This window comes from Saccoglossus kowalevskii, chromosome 21 (assembly GCF_978046115.1).
Source record: "Saccoglossus kowalevskii chromosome 21, keSacKowa6.1, whole genome shotgun sequence".
Classification (NCBI taxonomy): domain Eukaryota; kingdom Metazoa; phylum Hemichordata; class Enteropneusta; family Harrimaniidae; genus Saccoglossus; species Saccoglossus kowalevskii.
This window is the reverse complement of record NC_140661.1, coordinates 30,709,413-30,728,019: the sequence shown is the minus strand read 5'-3', so window position 1 is coordinate 30,728,019 and position 18,607 is coordinate 30,709,413. Positions and strand designations below refer to the sequence as shown.

Genomic DNA, 18,607 nt, shown 5'->3' with positions numbered 1-18,607 from the left:
TAACCCGCAAATGAACCTAGCCTAAAACGTCATAGAAATGCCCGGATGGAGTATGTTAGTGTGTTAATTCGTAGCTATTGTTTGTTGTTTCTTATCTCCATAAACAGCCTGCATGAGCTAATTCGGGAAATGTTTAAAAGTCACCCACAACCACAATAATAATGAGGAAAAATTAACATGGATACAAAGCTGTTGGAAATGGTTATTAAGATCTATACAGCCCACAATTTTTGCCACGTTGACCTACACTTTAATTACCTGATTTGAATAATAATTTGTCAGATTCCTATCAATATCTCAAATCTTTTTTCAATGAATCTTGGTACATGAAAACACTAAGACAATGCAACTAATACGTTTTGGGTTTACCCAATTTGCATAGTGATTTACTTTTCAGCTTTCCATTGATTTCATTAAGAATTACCGTAATAATCTCATTATATTGAAACTTGGTACATGTGTGCCCTGGAACAATACACAGATCTAATTAGTTTAGAGTTGAAATTTATACATAATTATAATTCCCATTTGCATAATAATTTTTTTTCCAAAACCCATTTCAATAAGACTTGATATATAAGTGTCTGAATACAATGCATTAGTTTTGGATTAAAATCGAGCATACTAATTGCTGAATTTGCACAATGTGCACAATCATCAAATTTCATTGAAATTTTGTTCGTACATGCTCTGGGGTAATCCACAGATGTGATTATTAGCCAATTTCTGTAATCTCAAAAAATCAGATTTAAATTAAATTTGTGGTAGAGGTGCTCTGGGATAAATTAGACTGAATACCACGGATGTAAAATCTAAATGTGTTTTCTGCAAGTTTGGTAATCTTCAATAACGGGTTCACATTGTTTTCACGTTGTACATCTTAAATAGCAGACAAATATTATTTGCCAAGCTTATTGTTTTGAAGGCTAATTAGTCCCCGTTCGGACGTAGTCCGAAAACGGGGACTTATGTTTTGCCCTGTGTGCGTCCGTGCGTCCGTCCGTGATCACCTGTATCTCGAACATGCATGGACCGATTAAGCTCAAACTTCACTCATACATCACACATTATATGGGACATACGCACATGCATTTTTTTCATGATCCGATTAACGATAGCCGAATAGCGGCCATTTTAAGGCCGAAAATGCATCAAAATCGCACATTTTCACCATTCCGGACCCGAATATCAGTTATGCATGGACAGATTTTGTTCAAATTTGGTACATACATTAAACATAATAGGACCTTGATGCACGTCATTTTTTTGGGGGGATCGGGTTTAAAATGGCCGACTGGCGGCCATTTTGTTTTAAAGAATTCAGTTCTGGGTCCGTATCTGAGACATGCTTGGATTTATCGAGTTCAAACTTCACACACACAAGGTACATCATGTCACAAATATGTATGAGCATTTGATTCATGATCTCATTAACGATAGCCAAATGGCGACCGCTTTAAGGCCGAAAATGCATTGAAATCGCACATTTTCACCATTTCGGACCCGGATCTCAGTTATGCATGGACGGATTTCGTTCAAATTTGGTACATACATTAAACATAATAGGACCTTGATGCACGTCTTTTTTTTTTTTTCCGGATCAAGTTCGAAATGGCCGACTGGTGGCCATTTTGTTTTAAAGAATTCAGTTCTGGATCCGTATTCGAGACATGTCTGGATTGATCAAGTTCAAACTTCACACACACAAGGTACATCATGTCACAAATATGTATGTGCATTTGTTTCATGATCTCATTAACGATAGCCAAATGGAGCGCTTTAAGGCTGAAAATGCATTGAAATCACTCGTTTTCACCATTCCAGACCCGGATCTCAGTTATGCATGGACGGATTTTGTTCAAATTTGGTACATACATTAAACATAATAGCACCTTGATGCACGTCTTTTTTTTTTTTTCGGATCAAGTTCGAAATGGCCGACTGACGGCCATTTTGTTAAAGAATTCAGTTCTGGATCCGTATCCAAGACATGTCTGGATTGATCAAGTTCAATCTTCACACACACATGGTACATCATGTCACAAATATGTATGTGCATTTGTTTCATTAACGATAGCCAAATAGAGCGCTTTAAGGCTGAAAATGCATTGAAATCACTCATTTTCACCATTCCGGACCCGGATCTCAGTTATGCATGGACGGATTTTGTTCAAATTTGGTACATATATTAAACATAATAGGACCTTGATGCACGTCTTTTGTTTTTTCGGATCAAGTTCGAAATGGCCGACTGGCAGCCATTTTGTTAAAGAATTCAGTTCTGGATCCGTATCCAAGACATGTCTGGATTGATCAAGTTCAAACTTCACACATACATGGTACATCATGTCACAAATAGATATGTGCATTTGTTTCATGATCCGCTTAACAATAGCTGAATGATGGCCAATTTAAGGCCGAACATGCATCAAAATCACGTATTTTCACAATTCCAGAACCGGATCTCAGTCATGCATGGATGGATTTTGTTCAGATTTAGTACAATGTGTTGTACATATGCAGGTGCATTTCGGTCATGATCTGCTTTGAATGTATATGTCACTCAAATATGCATGTTTAAATTTCAGTAAAATAAATAAAAATATTACAGTTAATTTGCTAAAATCAGAATAAGCACCCAAATCAAGTAACAATCTACATTCCCATGATGTACTGTATCATTGGGAGGAAGAGTTGTATAATAATAATAATAATAAGGTTATTATGAGGATACCGCAAAATATGCACTCAGACAGTATGCAGTCGCATCGACCAATGCTGCACATCAGCCGATACTTTTTGGTATCCTCGTAATAACCTTATACATGTAAGTCTAGTTGTATCCTAACACAATACCATTAAAACCACCATTTCTATTTCATTGTTTTGACAAGCGGTTGGTGTTTTCAATAAGCGAGACTCGTTTTCCGGTCAGAAAATACAGCACAGTCAGAAATTTAGCAATGAGCGGTCAAATAAAAAGCAGGAGGTTAGGCAAAATAAGTACTACCCCGGTACATGTATTATATTATTTGTTTTTGCAATATAACTACAAAGGAAAATTAGCTTGGCACTCGTGTTCCTTATATGTGATCTCCAACACTAGGTTATATGTTAAGGTCGAAGGTCAATGTCACATTAGCTACATGTACCACCTTTAAACTTTCTAGTCATGTGACCTGTTTAGATTTCGCCACAGAAAAATCAGTCACAGTATATGTATGTTCACATAGCTACAAGACTGAGAGAAAGATAGCAATTGCATTTGACCTTGGTGCACATGTTCCTAATGTGCTCCCAATACTTGCATTTTATGATACAATATTTATGTACATGTATTAGTATTTGCAAGATCTTGTTAGATTTTAATGTCAAATGACAATGTAAAAGCTGCACATTTTCGACCAACCACGAGGCCTAAAGTGTTGATATGATATATTAAAGAGTGCTGTCTAGTTGTAAACTGCATTAATTATATTACATGTATATAATATTAGTCCCTGTTCGAACAAAGTTTGAAAATGGGGACTTATAATTTGGTCTCCATCCGTCTGCCCGTGCGTCCAGAGTTGTATTTTAGAATCCTTTGGACCGATTCCGTTCATTCTTTGCATGTGCCTAGTACTTTATGTGGGACATGTGCAAATGCAGTGGTTTAGCGATTCGATTCAAAATAGCCAACTGGCAGCCATCTTGTTATTTGAAAATGTTGTTTTTTGGACATGAACGCAGTTTTCATTCAAACTTGGTACATAGATTATACATGTTAGGATACATGTCCATGACAATTTCTTATGCAATTGGATCAAAGATGGTCGATTGACAGCCATCTGACTTTTTAGCCTTGCTACTATAATTCCAAGACTTGTGTACTATTTTCATTTGTATGTGACAGATACATCATACATGTCAGTTTGTTTCATAATCAGATCAAAGATGGCCGAATAACGTTTTGGCCATATTACTATACATGTATCTCTGTCACCCATGTATAATTTTATTGATATTTAGCATGTCATAAATGAATACATGTAAATGTCAATTCAATTTGCAATTTGATAAAATATGGCAGACTAGCGGCCATCTTGTTTGTTTAAAATGTGATAACTTGGACTTGCTTAGACATTTTTGAATCAGGGCCTATGCCTAGCTTACTCTTATTCTACACATTATTTTGAACTGATATTTAGTAAAAATGCAATTTTGAGGAATCTGCCTTGACCATATTATTCAACACAAAAGGGTGCTTGACTTGTAGAAAAGGTCTATGAGCCACTTTAGTTCAGAACTAAGAATATTTCAATACTTTCAGGTTTTACCAGAAGGGTCGTCATGCAACACATGTTCAAAATTTATATAAATAAACAATCAGTTGTATATGCCACTTGGAACTCAAGTTTCAAGGACACACTCGGGACAACCCTTCTGCTTTAATATGACGAGCACAAAAAGAACTTTCAAAAATGTAAATGGGACTGTGTCATTTTCAGTGACTTGTGTTATAAATGATGTACTTCCTCTGGTACTACAATAGACTTAGTATGTAGCTACTGACTATCTTTTCAATATTATATTTGTGTCAATAGCATCCTGTGTATTGTGTAAATGTAGTGGGAACTCAGAATGCTCACAATCTGATCAGTATTTCTACTGATGGTAAAATGTGTTCATGGAGTCTGGACATGTTGTCACAACCACAGGTTAGTTCAAGTTTTATTTTCAAGATAATGGTTAAATTTCATTTAAAATTGTCTTCTTTCTGTTGTTATAACTCAAACAATTCTTATCTGAATTTTGGAATCTTATCAATCACTATATGAAATCTCAAGTGCTGTTTACCAGTTATAAGGTAAGATTTGGGTGAAACAAAATATTTATTAGATGTTGAAATAAGTGGACAGAATGAAAACATTTATATGCTGTGACTTTCTGTGCTACATATTCAAGCAAAATTTGACAATCAGAAAATCAAAACCAAATCTCTGATCACAACAAATTATTCACAGACGTGAGACACGGGTACAATATAATACATAATTTAGTGAAGTGAAATTTAAATATATAGTATAATTATTTTTATTCATTGATACAGGATAGTATGGAGCTACTGCATAAACATCCCAAGTACGTTGCTGTCACATGTCTGTCTTTTCCAACTGGTGATGTCAATAACTTTGTTGTAGGGAGTGAAGAAGGCTCAGTATACACTGCATGTAGACATGGCAGGTAAATATAAGCAGTAACACATATTTTGAATGGTGATGGATGATTGTTTATAGCTGAAAAAAGTAAACCTGGAATAATTTGTTATGTACATGTATAAATGATCATTTACAAATGTTGCCATGGGTGTGTCAGACTGGTCATTGTAAGTGTTGCCATGGGTGTGTCAGACTGGTCATTGTAAGTATTGCCATGGGTGTGTCAGACTGGTCATTGTAAGTGTTGCCATGGGTGTGTCAGACTGGTGGTCATTGTAAGTGTTGCCATGGGTGTGTCAGTCTGGTCATTGTAAGTGTTGCCATGGGTGTGTCAGACTGGTCATTGTAAGTGTTGCCATGGGTGTTACAGGCTGGTCATTGTAAGTATTGCCATGGGTGTGTCAGACTGGTCACTGTAAGTGTTGCCATGGGTGTGTCAGACTGGTCATTGTAAGTGTTGCCATGCCGGGTGTTACAGACTGGTCATTGTAAGTGTTGCCATGGGTGTTACAGACTGGTCATTGTAAGTATTGCCATGCCGGGTGTTACAGACTGGTCATTGTAAGTGTTGCCATGGGTGTTACAGACTGGTCATTGTAAGTATTGCCATGCCGGGTGTTACAGACTGCTGGTCATTGTAAGTATTGCCATGGGTGTGTCAGACTGGTCATTGTAAGTGTTGCCATGCCGGGTGTTACAGACTGCTGGTCATTGTAAGTATTGCCATGCCGGGTGTTACAGACTGGTCATTGTAAGTGTTGCCATGGGTGTTACAGACTAGTCATTGTAAGTGATGCCATGGGTGTGTCAGACTAGTAATTGTAAGTGTTGCCGTTGGTGTTACAGGCTGGTCATTGTAAGTATTGCCATGGGTGTGTCAGACTGGTCACTGTAAGTGTTGCCATGGGTGTGACAGACTGGTCATTATAAGTGTTGCCATGCCGGGTGTTACAGACTGCTGGTCATTGTAAGTGTTGCCATGGGTGTTACAGACTGCTGGTCATTGTAAGTGTTGCCATGGGTGTTACAGACTGGTCATTGTAAGTATTGCCATGGGTGTGTCAGACTGGTCATTGTAAGTATTGCCATGCCGGGTGTTACAGACTGGTCATTGTAAGTGTTGCCATGGGTGTGTCAGACTAGTAATTGTAAGTGTTGCCGTTGGTGTTACAGGCTGGTCATTGTAAGTATTGCCATGGGTGTGTCAGACTGGTCACTGTAAGTGTTGCCATGGGTGTGACAGACTGGTCATTATAAGTGTTGCCATGCCGGGTGTTACAGACTGCTGGTCATTGTAAGTGTTGCCATGGGTGTTACAGACTGCTGGTCACTGTAAGTGTTGCCATGGGTGTTACAGGCTGGTCATTGTAAGTGTTGCCATGGGTGTGTCAGACTGGTCATTGTAAGTATTGCCATGCCGGGTGTTACAGACTGGTCATTGTAAGTGTTGCCATGGGTGTTACAGGCTGGTTATTGTAAGTGTTGCCGTGGGTGTTACAGGCTGGTTATTGAAAGTGTTGCCGTGGGTGTTACAGGCTGGTCACTGTAAGTGTTGCCATGGGTGTGTCAGACTGGTCATTGTAAGTGTTGCCATGGGTGTGTCAGACTGGTCATTGTAAGTGTTGCCATGCCGGGTGTTACAGACTGGTTATTGTAAGTGTTGCCATGGGTGTGTCAGACTGGTCACTGTAAGTGTTGCCATGGGTGTGACAGACTGGTCATTATAAGTGTTGCCATGCCAGGTGTTACAGACTGCTGGTCATTGTAAGTGTTGCCATGGGTGTTACAGACTGCTGGTAACTGTAAGTGTTGCCATGGGTGTTACAGACTGGTCATTGTAAGTGTTGCCATGGGTGTGTCAGACTGGTCACTGTAAGTGTTGCCATGGGTGTGACAGACTGGTCATTGTAAGTGTTGCCATGCCGGGTGTTACAGACTGCTGGTAATTGTAAGTCTTGCCATGGGTGTTACAGACTGCTGGTAATTGTAAGTATTGCCATGGGTGTTACAGACAAGTCATTGTAAGTGTTGCCATGGGTGTTACAGACTGGTCATTGTAAGTGTTGCCATGGGTGTTACAGACTGGTCATTGTAAGTATTGCCATGGGTGTTGCACACTGGTCATTGTAAGTGTTGCCATGGGTTTTACAGGCTGGTCATTGTAAGTGTTGTCGTGGGTGTTACAAGCTGGTCATTGTAAGTGTTGCCATGCCAGGTGTTACAGGCGGGTCATTGTAAGTATTGCCATGGGTGTTACAGACTGGTCATTGTAAGTGTTGCCATGGGTGTTACAGGCTGGTCATTGTAAGTGTTGCCATGGGTGTTACAGGCTGGTTATTGTAAGTGTTGCCATGGGTGTTGCACACTGGTCATTGTAAGTGTTGCCATGGGTGTTTCACTCTGGTCATTGTAAGTGTTGCCCACTGGTCATTGTAAGTGTTGCCATGGCTGTTACAGGCTGGTTATTGTAAGTGTTGCCGTGGGTGTTACAGGCTGGTTATTGAAAGTGTTGCCATGGGTGTTACAGGCTGGTTATTGTAAGTGTTGCCATGGGTGTTACAGGCTGGTCATTGTAAGTGTTGCCATGGGTGTTACAGGCTGGTTATTGTAAGTGATGCCATGGGTGTTGCACACTGGTCATTGTAAGTGTTGCCCACTGGTCATTGTAAGTGTTGCCATGGCTGTTACAGGCTGGTTATTGTAAGTGTTGCCATGGGTGTTACAGGCTGGTCATTGTAAGTGTTGCCATGGGTGTTACAGGCTGGTTATTGTAAGTGATGCCATGGGTGTTGCACACTGGTCATTGTAAGTGTTGCCCACTGGTCATTGTAAGTGTTGCCATGGGTGTTACAGGCTGGTTATTGTAAGTGTTGCCGTGGGTGTTACAGGCTGGTTATTGAAAGTGTTGCCATGGGTGTTACAGGCTGGTTATTGTAAGTGTTGCCATGGGTGTTGCACACTGGTCATTGTAAGTGTTGCCATGGGTTTTACAGGCTGGTTATTATCAGTGATGCCATGGGTGTTGCACACTGGTCATTGTAAATGTTGCTATGGGTTTTACAGGCTGGTTATTGTAAGTGTTGCCGTGGGTGTTACAGGCTGGTTATTATCAGTGATGCCATGGGTGTTGCACACTGGTCATTGTAAATGTTGCTATGGGTTTTACAGGCTGGTTATTGTAAGTGTTGCCATGGGTGTTACAGGCTGGTTATTGTAAGTGTTGCCGTTGGTGTTACAGACTTGTCATTATAAGTGTTGCCATGGGTGTTAAAGACTGGTCATTATAATGTTTTATATCCACATACAGTGTATTTGAAAACCATCTTATTACATTACAGCAAAGCTGGCATTAGTGACCTTTATGAAGGTCACAATGGTCCTGTAACAGGGATTGATTGTCAACATGTTCAAGGTCAAATTGATTTTTCCCAATTGTTCCTGACGTCTTCCTTTGACTGGACAGTTAAATTGTGGAGTCTAAAGGTGAGAATTATATGAACAGTGTATAGTTTTAAATGCCTAGACTAGAGTTGGATAGACTGTGATATATACAATGTGACAAACTTCATGTATTCTCATAATATTTGCTCAGAGGTGTTCTCTAGCTTTGTGTCAGTTAACAATTCAGTTCAATTCATCTACATATAAGTATTGGCCCTAATGTTGTGGTACAATGATTAAACTGATCTGATTGACTCCTGTGTGCAAAGCACACAATGGGAGTCTTTGCAGTTAGTGCATCTGTATGTGTGTGTCCGTCTGTTTCTCTGATATCTCAAGAACCATCGTTTTTTGATGAAACTTGTTGCATAGATGCTCTAGGCCAAAGCGCAGATTTGATTAGGTTTTGGTAGAAATCCATGCATATTTATTACCTAATTTGCAAGATAATCAGCTAATTTCTATCTGTTCTATGACTTTTCCATTCATATTTAAAGAACCACTCATTGGATTTTGATGAAACTTGGTGTTGTTTTTTGTCCGTCGATGTGACGAGGACCATCTAGTCATCATGGGGTTGGGGAAGTCATGCGCTGTGAGTTCGCAGATGACTGGTGAGGCCAATCTGGGCCCAGAAGAGTCTTTGGCTGTATGGAAAGGGAATGGTGGCATCTGTTGCAGGGTTGATGGCTCTGTTCTTCCTGGCTTGCCTGCGATCTTCAGCAACAGCTACCCTGTTGGCCTCGCATGCTTTGGCACCCTTGTGTACAGCTGATCGCCATGCTCCTCTGTCTTGGGATGCCTGCTCCCATGTGCCCTGGCCGATGTTGAAAGCCTTCAGTGAGGCTTTTAGTGTGTCCTATAAACACTTCTTCTGGCCACCTTGGGAGCGTTTACTTTGCTGTAACTCACCGAACAGTAGTTTCTTGGGGAGACGCTCGTCTGACATGCAAGCTACATGACCTGCCCAGCGAATCTGAGACTGCATCAGGATGGTGTGGATGCTAGGCATGTTGTAGGACCTCAGTGTCTGGGATCCAACTTGCCACTTGATGCCGAGAAGTTTTCTGAGGCAGGTAGTGTGGAAGTGGCTTACTGGCGTGTTGCTGATAGACTGTCCATGTTTCACAGTCGTAGAGCAGTCTTTGTCTCTGTGGTGATCCCTCTCCTGTTCCAGACGTTCTTGTGTAATCTGCCAAAAGCTGAGCTTGCTTTGGCGAGTCCGGCGTCGACTTCATTGTCAATGACTACATTCTTAGAGAGTGTGCTGCCAAGGTAGGTGAACATAGTTCATTTGCTGCCTGTTGATGGTGATGTTTGGTTCAATGTATGGAGCTGGAGCTGTCTGATGGCATTACTTCAGTTTTTTTTTTGCTGATGGTGAGGCCAAGTTGTTGCAGGTGTCAGAGAACAGGTCAACGCTGTGTTGCATGTCCGTTTCAGTGGCAGCTTTGAGGGCGCAGTCATCAGGAGGTCATTGATGGTGTCGAAACCTTGGTTTTTGCTCAAAGCCTCCTGAGGTTGAACACTGAACTGTTCGTTTAGTAGTTGATGCCAATGCCCACATCAACGTCCATAAAGGCATCTGTCAGCATAGCTGAGAACAAGGTGGGAGCAAGGACGCAGCCTTGCTTCACTTCGTTGGTGACAGGGAGTGGTGCAGTCATCTCTCCGTTGTCCTGGACTCTTGCCAGCATGCCGCCGTGTAGCTGTCGTACAATGGCGATGAACTTTCTGAGGCATCCATACTTTGCCATTATTCTCCAAAGAGCCTCTCTACTAACAATGTCGAAGGCCTTGGTCAGATTGACATAGGTGGGGTAGAGGTCAGCGTTCCGTTCTTGACATTTCTCCTGTAGCTGTATGGCAGCAAACACCATGTCAATAAACCCACCCTCTATCAGGAAACCACACTGGCTCTCAGGTAGGCGGCCTTGCTCCAAGTGCGTAATGAGGTGGTTGAGCAGAAATCTAGCCAGAATCTTGCTAAGGATGGACAGCAGTGAGATTCTGCAATGATTGTCACAGACTTGGTGGTTTCCTTTGCGCTTGTAGAGGTGGACGATGGAGGCATCCTTGAAGTCCTGTGGCACTTGTGCTGCCAGATGAACTGAAACAGCTGGTGAAGTTTCTCAACCAGGGCCGTGCCACCCTCCTTGTAGATTCCAGCTGGGATGGAATCCAAACCAGGTGCTTTGCCTCTGGAAAGTAGTCGGACTGTTTTCTGAATCTCATCCAAGGTGGGCTGGGCCGCCCATGGTCTCTTCAGGGACTAGGGGTTGCCTGTCGAAGGCATCATCGTTGATGTTGGAAGGCCTATTCAGGACGCTTTTGAAGTGTTCAGCCCATCTCTCCAAAACCAACTTCTTGTCTGTGATATGGGTTGACCCGTCAGCACTGAGGAGGGAAGACAGTGATCCTGGGTTGGTAGGGCCGTAGACTTCCTTCAAACTGTCATAGAAGCGCTTCATGTCATTCCTGTATGCAAAACCCTGGATTTCATTCGCTTTGTTCCTCAATCAGGAATCCTGCATCTTCACTGGAATATTGCTCCGTACATTCCTCAGCGTGTCTTTCTTCTATACTGACTTTGGATCGGCGAGATGAGCTTTGTAGGCACAATGCTTTTCCTCTAGCAGCTGTTTGATCTCTGTGCATCAAACCAGTCCTTGTGTTTCCTTGTAGCTGGCCCAAGGCACGTCATGGCTGTGTTGTACACCGTCTCACGGAGCGTGGCCCACGCTGTCTCAACATCCTGGCCTTCCAGCACAGTGGAGTCTAAGTTTTGCTCCAAAGGCTTTGGCGCTTTCCCTTCCTGCTGCTGTCTCTTTGACTGGATAATAAATGCTCTAAAATTATGAGTAGATTTGATTAGTTTTAGGTAAAAATTCTTGCATATTAATTACCTAATTTACATGATAATTAGCTATTTTTAGCTGTTCCATGGCAGTTCCACTGATATCTATAGAGCCATTCATTGGATTTTGATGAAACTTCATAGATGCTCGGAACTTATGTGCAGGTTTGATTAGTTTTGGGTGAAAATCTGTGCATATTATTTACTTAATTTGCATAATTAATTAATTTTCAGCTTTTCATATTTCTAGTAAGCATTACATTTCAATGAAACTTGGTACATAGATACATATAGATACATATGCAGAAATCGATTGTTTTGGGATAAATATTTGTGCATATTAATCACCTAATTAGCATAATTAATCAATTTTAAGCTTTCCCACTGATATCTCAAGTACTAATCATCACATTTCAATGAAACTTTCTACAAAGATGCTCTAGGACAATGTACAAATCTGATTAGTTTTGCGTTAAAATCTGTCCATATTAATTCCCTAATTAGCATAATAATTTTTTGGTACATAGATAATCTGTTCCATTGCGCAGACCTTATTAGTTTTACACTGAAATCATATTAATTACCTGATTTGCGTAATTAGTTTTCTGCTTTATCTCAAGTACATTAAGTAATTTTGAATTAATTTTTACTGTGTCTCCAATACTCTCAGCACACTGGAGTTCTTTCTAAGCTTTCTTTGATTTTACTTTTCTACTTTGTTTATTAATATAATATAATGTATTGAGAGATGCACTCATGTTTTTGCATTTGTGGCTAATGTCTTGAAATAAGTTTGCTTGAGATGACAATATCATTGCTGATATATTTATTGTTAACAGCAACAAAAGCCACTGTATTCATTTGAAGATCACAGTGATTATGTATATGATGTGAAATGGTCTCCTATCCATCCTGCTCTGTTTGCTGCTGTTGATGGTATGGGCAGATTGGATCTCTGGAATCTTAACAATGATACTGAAGTAAGCAGAAAAGCTGTATCTCTGTCTCTCTCTCTATTTATATCTGTCCTTATTGTTGGAAACACTTTGATTAAATTTTGCTATGCCTCTGTTGATAATATAAGTGAGGTAAAGCTGTTTGTCTTGCATCATTGTGGTCAGTTTCTTGTGTGCAGTATATCTGAAGCAATTTACCCCAATCTTACTCCAACTTATAAATATTATCAATCAATGTTGTCTAGCAGAGATATTTTGTTTTACAGTAAAATACAAGTTCACCTCACAAATCTGAATTCCATATGCAGGCAAGACCTACCTAGTTAACTGCCATTGTTCTGAAAAAAAATATAACTATATTACATGTATCTAGTTTCCTTGTTCAAATTTTAAAAGTTGTGTCATAAAAACAGAATCCTGTGACTAATGCATAATGCTATACAAGTTATAGTCATGGGATTCTGTTACTATAAATATATGTTGCAGCAAATAAGATATATTCTACATGTAAGCTACATCCTATGTTAGTGTGAAAACATGACATTGTATCTATATTTGTAGGTTCCTACAGCTGGTATAGTATTAGACACTCAGCCTGCTATTAATCGTATTCGATGGGCTCAGTCAGGGCACCAGATTGCTGCTGGTGATGCGGATGGCAAGATATGGATTTATGATGTAGCTGAGGTCAGTGTAATGTTCATTAAGAATTCTTTAGTTATGCAGATGAATTAATTAATATGGCAACTGTTTTGTTTGAAAGCAAGATGGGTTGGGTTACTGTAATGTTTAAAATTCTGAAATAAAAATATAGAGTCATGGAACTAAGTTTTCCACAAAACAACCTCAACAATTAATGAAAAATGCATGTTTTGAGTAGTTTCCATATTTCTGACATTCCATTATTTCTCAAAATGTTGTTTGGTGACCTATGCTGAAAACATTATATATAGTGTTACTACATTTTTGTACATATTAGTATAAGTTTTCCATGGAATAATGTGTTTACATGGAATCCTATGGAAAATGTGCCAAAATGGTAGCGTTTTATGTTATTTTGTTTCAATAGAAACAAAACTTTAAATATGAATGACATGCATGTATGTGAATCATCACACAACAATTTTTGAATACAATACCATGATACATCACTGCATCTTGTGAGACTGTTATCATCATTCAAGACACTGACGAAACAATACTCTTTACCCATGATACACACTGCATCTTCTGAGACTTATCGTCATTTAAGACACTGACGAAACAATACTCTTTACCCATGATACATCACTGCATCTTGTGAGACTTATCGTCATTTAAGACACTGACGAAACAATACTCTTTACCCATGATACATCACTGCAACTTGTGAGACTTATCGTCATTTAAGACACTGACGAAACAATACTCTTTACCCATGATACATCACTGCATCTTGTGAGACTTATCGTCATTTAAGACACTGATGAAACAATACTCTTTACCCATGATACATCACTGCATCTTATGAGACTGTTATCATTCAAGACACTGACAAAACAATACTCTTTACCCATGATACATCACTGCATCTTGTGAGACTTATCATTTAAGACACTGACGAAACAATACTCTTTACCCATGATACATCACTGCATCTTGTGAGACTTATCGTCATTTAAGACACTGACGAAACAATACTCTTTACCCATGATACATCACTGCATCTTGTGAGACTTATCGTCATTTAAGACACTGACGAAACAATACTCTTTACCCATGATACATCACTGCATCTTGTGAGATTTATCGTCATTTAAGACACTGATGAAACAATACTGTTTACCCATGATACATCACTGCATCTTGTGAGACTTATCGTCATTTAAGACACTGATAAAACAATACTGTTTACCCATGATACATCACTGCATCTTGTGAGACTTATCGTCATTTAAGACACTGATGAAACAATACTCTTTACCCATGATACATCACTGCATCTTGTGAGACTTATTGTCATTTAAGACACTGACAAAACAATAATCTTTAGCCATGATACATCACTGCATCTTGTGAGACTTATCGTCATTTAAGACACTGACGAAACAATACTGTTTACCCATGATACATCACTGCATCTTGTGAGACTTATCGTCATTTAAGACACTGACGAAACAATACTGTTTACCCATGATACATCACTGCATCTTGTGAGACTTATCGTCATTAAAGACACTGATGAAACAATACTCTTTACCCATGATACATCACTGCATCTTGTGAGACTTATCGTCATTTAAGACACTGATGAAACAATACTCTTTACCCATGATACATCACTGCATCTTGTGAGACTTATCGTCATTTAAGACACTGATGAAACAATATTCTTTACCCATGATACATCACTGCATCTTGTGAGACTTATCGTCATTTAAGACAGTGATGAAACAATACTGTTTACCCATGATACATCACTGCATCTTGTGAGACTTATCGTCATTTAAGACACTGACGAAACAATACTGTTTACCCATGATACATCACTGCATCTTGTGAGACTTATCGTCATTTAAGACACTGACGAAACAATACTGTTTACCCATGATACATCACTGCATCTTGTGAGACTTATCGTCATTAAAGACACTGATGAAACAATACTCTTTACCCATGATACATCACTGCATCTTGTGAGACTTATCGTCATTTAAGACACTGATGAAACAATACTCTTTACCCATGATACATCACTGCATCTTGTGAGACTTATCGTCATTTAAGACACTGATGAAACAATATTCTTTACCCATGATACATCACTGCATCTTGTGAGACTTATCGTCATTTAAGACAGTGATGAAACAATACTCTTTACCCATGATACATCACTGCATCTTGTGAGACTTATCGTCATTTAAGACACTGACGAAACAATACTCTTTACCCATGATACATCACTGCATCTTGTGAGACTTATCGTCATTTAAGACACTGACGAAACAATACTCTTTACCCATGATACATCACTGCATCTTGTGAGACTTATCGTAATTTAAGACACTGACGAAACAATACTCTTTACCCATGATACATCACTGCATCTTGTGAGACTTATCGCATTTAAGACACTGAGGAAACAATACTCTTTACCCATGATACATCACTGCATCTTGTGAGACTTATCGTCATTTAAGACACTGATGAAACAATACTGTTTACCCATGATACATCACTGCATCTTGTGAGACTTATCGTCATTTAAGACACTGATGAAACAATACTCTTTACCCATGATACATCACTGCATCTTGTGAGACTTATCGTCATTTAAGACACTGATGAAACAATACTCTTTACCCATGATACATAACTGCATCTTGTGAGACTTATCGTCATTTAAGACACTGATGAAACAATACTCTTTACCCATGATACATCACTGCATCTTGTGAGACTTATCGTTATTTAAGACACTGACGAAACAATACTCTTTACCCATGATACATCACTGCATCTTGTGAGACTTATCGTCATTTAAGACACTGACGAAACAATACTCTTTACCCATGATACATCACTGCATCTTGTGAGACTTATCGTCATTTAAGACGCTGACAAAACAATACTCTTTACCCATGATACATCACTGCATCTTGTGAGACTTATCGTCATTTAAGACACTGACAAAACAATACTCTTTACCCATGATACATCACTGCATCTTGTGAGACTTATCATCATTCAAGACACTGACAAAACAATACTGTTTACCCATGATACATCACTGCATCTTGTGAGACTTATCATTTAAGACACTGACGAAACAATACTCTTTACCCATGATACATCACTGCATCTTGTGAGACTTATCGTCATTTAAGACACTGACGAAACAATACTCTTTACCCATGATACATCACTGCATCTTGTGAGACTTATCGTCATTTAAGACACTGACGAAACAATACTCTTTACCCATGATACATCACTGCATCTTGTGAGATTTATCGTCATTTAAGACACTGATGAAACAATACTGTTTACCCATGATACATCACTGCATCTTGTGAGACTTATCGTCATTTAAGACACTGATAAAACAATACTGTTTACCCATGATACATCACTGCATCTTGTGAGACTTATCGTCATTTAAGACACTGATGAAACAATACTCTTTACCCATGATACATCACTGCATCTTGTGAGACTTATTGTCATTTAAGACACTGACAAAACAATAATCTTTAGCCATGATACATCACTGCATCTTGTGAGACTTATCGTCATTTAAGACACTGACGAAACAATACTGTTTACCCATGATACATCACTGCATCTTGTGAGACTTATCGTCATTTAAGACACTGACGAAACAATACTGTTTACCCATGATACATCACTGCATCTTGTGAGACTTATCGTCATTAAAGACACTGATGAAACAATACTCTTTACCCATGATACATCACTGCATCTTGTGAGACTTATCGTCATTTAAGACACTGATGAAACAATACTCTTTACCCATGATACATCACTGCATCTTGTGAGACTTATCGTCATTTAAGACACTGATGAAACAATATTCTTTACCCATGATACATCACTGCATCTTGTGAGACTTATCGTCATTTAAGACAGTGATGAAACAATACTGTTTACCCATGATACATCACTGCATCTTGTGAGACTTATCGTCATTTAAGACACTGACGAAACAATACTGTTTACCCATGATACATCACTGCATCTTGTGAGACTTATCGTCATTTAAGACACTGACGAAACAATACTGTTTACCCATGATACATCACTGCATCTTGTGAGACTTATCGTCATTAAAGACACTGATGAAACAATACTCTTTACCCATGATACATCACTGCATCTTGTGAGACTTATCGTCATTTAAGACACTGATGAAACAATACTCTTTACCCATGATACATCACTGCATCTTGTGAGACTTATCGTCATTTAAGACACTGATGAAACAATATTCTTTACCCATGATACATCACTGCATCTTGTGAGACTTATCGTCATTTAAGACAGTGATGAAACAATACTCTTTACCCATGATACATCACTGCATCTTGTGAGACTTATCGTCATTTAAGACACTGACGAAACAATACTCTTTACCCATGATACATCACTGCATCTTGTGAGACTTATCGTCATTTAAGACACTGACGAAACAATACTCTTTACCCATGATACATCACTGCATCTTGTGAGACTTATCGTAATTTAAGACACTGACGAAACAATACTCTTTACCCATGATACATCACTGCATCTTGTGAGACTTATCGCATTTAAGACACTGAGGAAACAATACTCTTTACCCATGATACATCACTGCATCTTGTGAGACTTATCGTCATTTAAGACACTGATGAAACAATACTGTTTACCCATGATACATCACTGCATCTTGTGAGACTTATCGTCATTTAAGACACTGATGAAACAATACTCTTTACCCATGATACATCACTGCATCTTGTGAGACTTATCGTCATTTAAGACACTGATGAAACAATACTCTTTACCCATGATACATAACTGCATCTTGTGAGACTTATCGTCATTTAAGACACTGATGAAACAATACTCTTTACCCATGATACATCACTGCATCTTGTGAGACTTATCGTTATTTAAGACACTGACGAAACAATACTCTTTACCCATGATACATCACTGCATCTTGTGAGACTTATCGTCATTTAAGACACTGACGAAACAATACTCTTTACCCATGATACATCACTGCATCTTGTGAGACTTATCGTCATTTAAGACGCTGACAAAACAATACTCTTTACCCATGATACATCACTGCATCTTGTGAGACTTATCGTCATTTAAGACACTGACAAAACAATACTCTTTACCCATGATACATCACTGCATCTTGTGAGACTTATCATCATTCAAGACACTGACAAAACAATACTGTTTACCCATGATACATCACTGCATCTTGTGAGACTTATCGTCATTTAAGACACTGATGAAACAATACTCTTTACCCATGATACATCACTGCATATTGTGAGACTTAACGTCATTTAAGACACTGATAAAACAATACTCTTTACCCATGATACATCACTGCATCTTGTGAGACTTATCGTCATTTAAGACACTGATGA

At 39.0% G+C, this 18,607-nt stretch overlaps 1 protein-coding gene across 4 annotated transcripts in view; it reads left to right on the top strand.

Annotated features, from left to right (window-relative positions):
* The window catches only part of LOC102803624 (cytoplasmic dynein 1 intermediate chain 2-like), a 71,292-nt gene that overhangs the window by 51,053 nt on the left and 1,632 nt on the right, over positions 1-18,607 (top strand). For all 4 annotated transcript variants that reach the window (XM_085495182.1, XM_085495184.1, XM_085495181.1 and 1 more), the window contains 5 exons: positions 4,587-4,700; positions 5,093-5,226; positions 8,540-8,684; positions 12,339-12,479; positions 13,017-13,142. In XM_085495182.1, coding sequence (XP_085351308.1) covers positions 4,587-4,700; positions 5,093-5,226; positions 8,540-8,684; positions 12,339-12,479; positions 13,017-13,142 — 660 coding nt within the window. The remainder of the gene's footprint in view (positions 1-4,586; positions 4,701-5,092; positions 5,227-8,539; positions 8,685-12,338; positions 12,480-13,016; positions 13,143-18,607) is intronic.